The 1,510-nt window shown below is 45.9% G+C and overlaps 1 protein-coding gene across 1 annotated transcript in view; it reads right to left on the bottom strand.

The window, feature by feature from the left end:
• SARC_09539 (hypothetical protein) overlaps nt 1–1,510 on the bottom strand; it is a gene marked incomplete at its 5' end in the record, with an annotated part of 12,951 nt that overhangs the window by 8,001 nt on the left and 3,440 nt on the right. The window contains 2 exons of the mRNA XM_014296445.1: nt 153–327; nt 1,061–1,279. Coding sequence (XP_014151920.1) covers nt 153–327; nt 1,061–1,279 — 394 coding nt within the window. The remainder of the gene's footprint in view (nt 1–152; nt 328–1,060; nt 1,280–1,510) is intronic.

Below are 1,510 nucleotides of genomic sequence, written 5' to 3'. Positions count from 1 at the left end.
TTTACATACATATGCCTGATATTCGCGCCTAAAATATATTAGCGTACAATACACGCACCTACAACATTTGTACCTACAATATATTGTCCTACACCACTTACACCTACAATATTTTGACCTACACTACTTACACCTACAGCCCGTTCTCATACCGCTTTGTGCCCCGAGTTGACAGCCGGGTGTGGCAGCGGTGGCCTCAGACGCACAGTCGACCGATGAGTGCGCGTGCCCATCGCTCGGTTGGTCTGTGTGTACACAGCGTGTGGTGTGTTCACACTCTTGCGTGTTGAGACTATCTGTGGGCGAGTTAGCTCCACTCACATCCATCTGTGCGAAGCCCGACAACGGCACATGGTATTAGACTAACGGGTGGAAAGCACATACGACTAAAGCACCTGCGACCACAGGGATTAACGAGAAAAACTAAACACAAACAAGCAAACAACAGCCAATCGATATTGAATCCTCACACTTGCAAGCGACACACCACATACAACAGCGCATGCAATCATAGTGGTCGGCCAGCATGAAGCTATGGTGTATATATATATATACATACACACACCCACACACACCCACCCACACACACACATATATATACATACATATATATATATACACATACGTACATAAACACACACACACACACACACACACGCACACACACATATATATATATATATATGTATATATATTAAGGGGAATGCAGGATGGTCGTGCAAAAGTGAATATACGTGTACAAACGCTCCCAATAAAAGTCTGACGAGTGCCATACTGACCGCTGGCGCATGTATTTGCGTGCGTGCATGTCAGTGTATATTCATATGGACGTATGCGTGTGTGTGGGTTTGTGCTCATGTACGTATGCGTGTGTGAGGGTGTGTGTTTATGTACGTATGCGTGTGTGGGTGTGTGTGGGTGTGTGTTTATGTACGTATGCGTGTGTGTGGGTGTGTGCTGATGTACGTATGCGTGTGTGGGTGTGTGCTTATGTATGTATGCGTGTGTGTGGGTGTGTGCTTATGGTCGTATGCGTGTGTGTGGCTGTGCATGTATTTACCTGTGCACGTAGGGTGTTTGTATTCGTTCTCCTAATCTCCTTGAGTGATGGCGGGCGTTCTGCTGCATTGTCTGGCAGCCCATGCTCCGCCGTTGCGCCGCTGTGGGTACTATCGTGTGCACTGTGAATGGTGTGTGCGTCGTCAGTTGACTCATGCTCTTCAGGTATGCTCATACGTATCTCGTACAAGGCCATGGGCAACGTACTCAAAGGCGACACCTGCATGTACACACGAAAGACATTGTGTTAGTACTAAGACCTACACGAAAGACATTGTGTTAGTACTAAGACATACACGAAAGACATTGTGTTAGTACTAAGAAGACCTACACGAAAGACATTGTGTTAGTACTAAGACATACACGAAAGACAATGTGTTAGTACAAAGACCTACACGAAAGACATTGTGTTAATACTAAGAAGACCCACACGAAAGACATGGGCTAGTAA

This window comes from Sphaeroforma arctica, assembly GCF_001186125.1.
Source record: "Sphaeroforma arctica JP610 unplaced genomic scaffold supercont1.981, whole genome shotgun sequence".
Lineage (NCBI taxonomy): Eukaryota > Ichthyosporea > Ichthyophonida > Sphaeroforma > Sphaeroforma arctica.
This window is presented reverse-complemented; position numbering and strand designations above follow the sequence as displayed.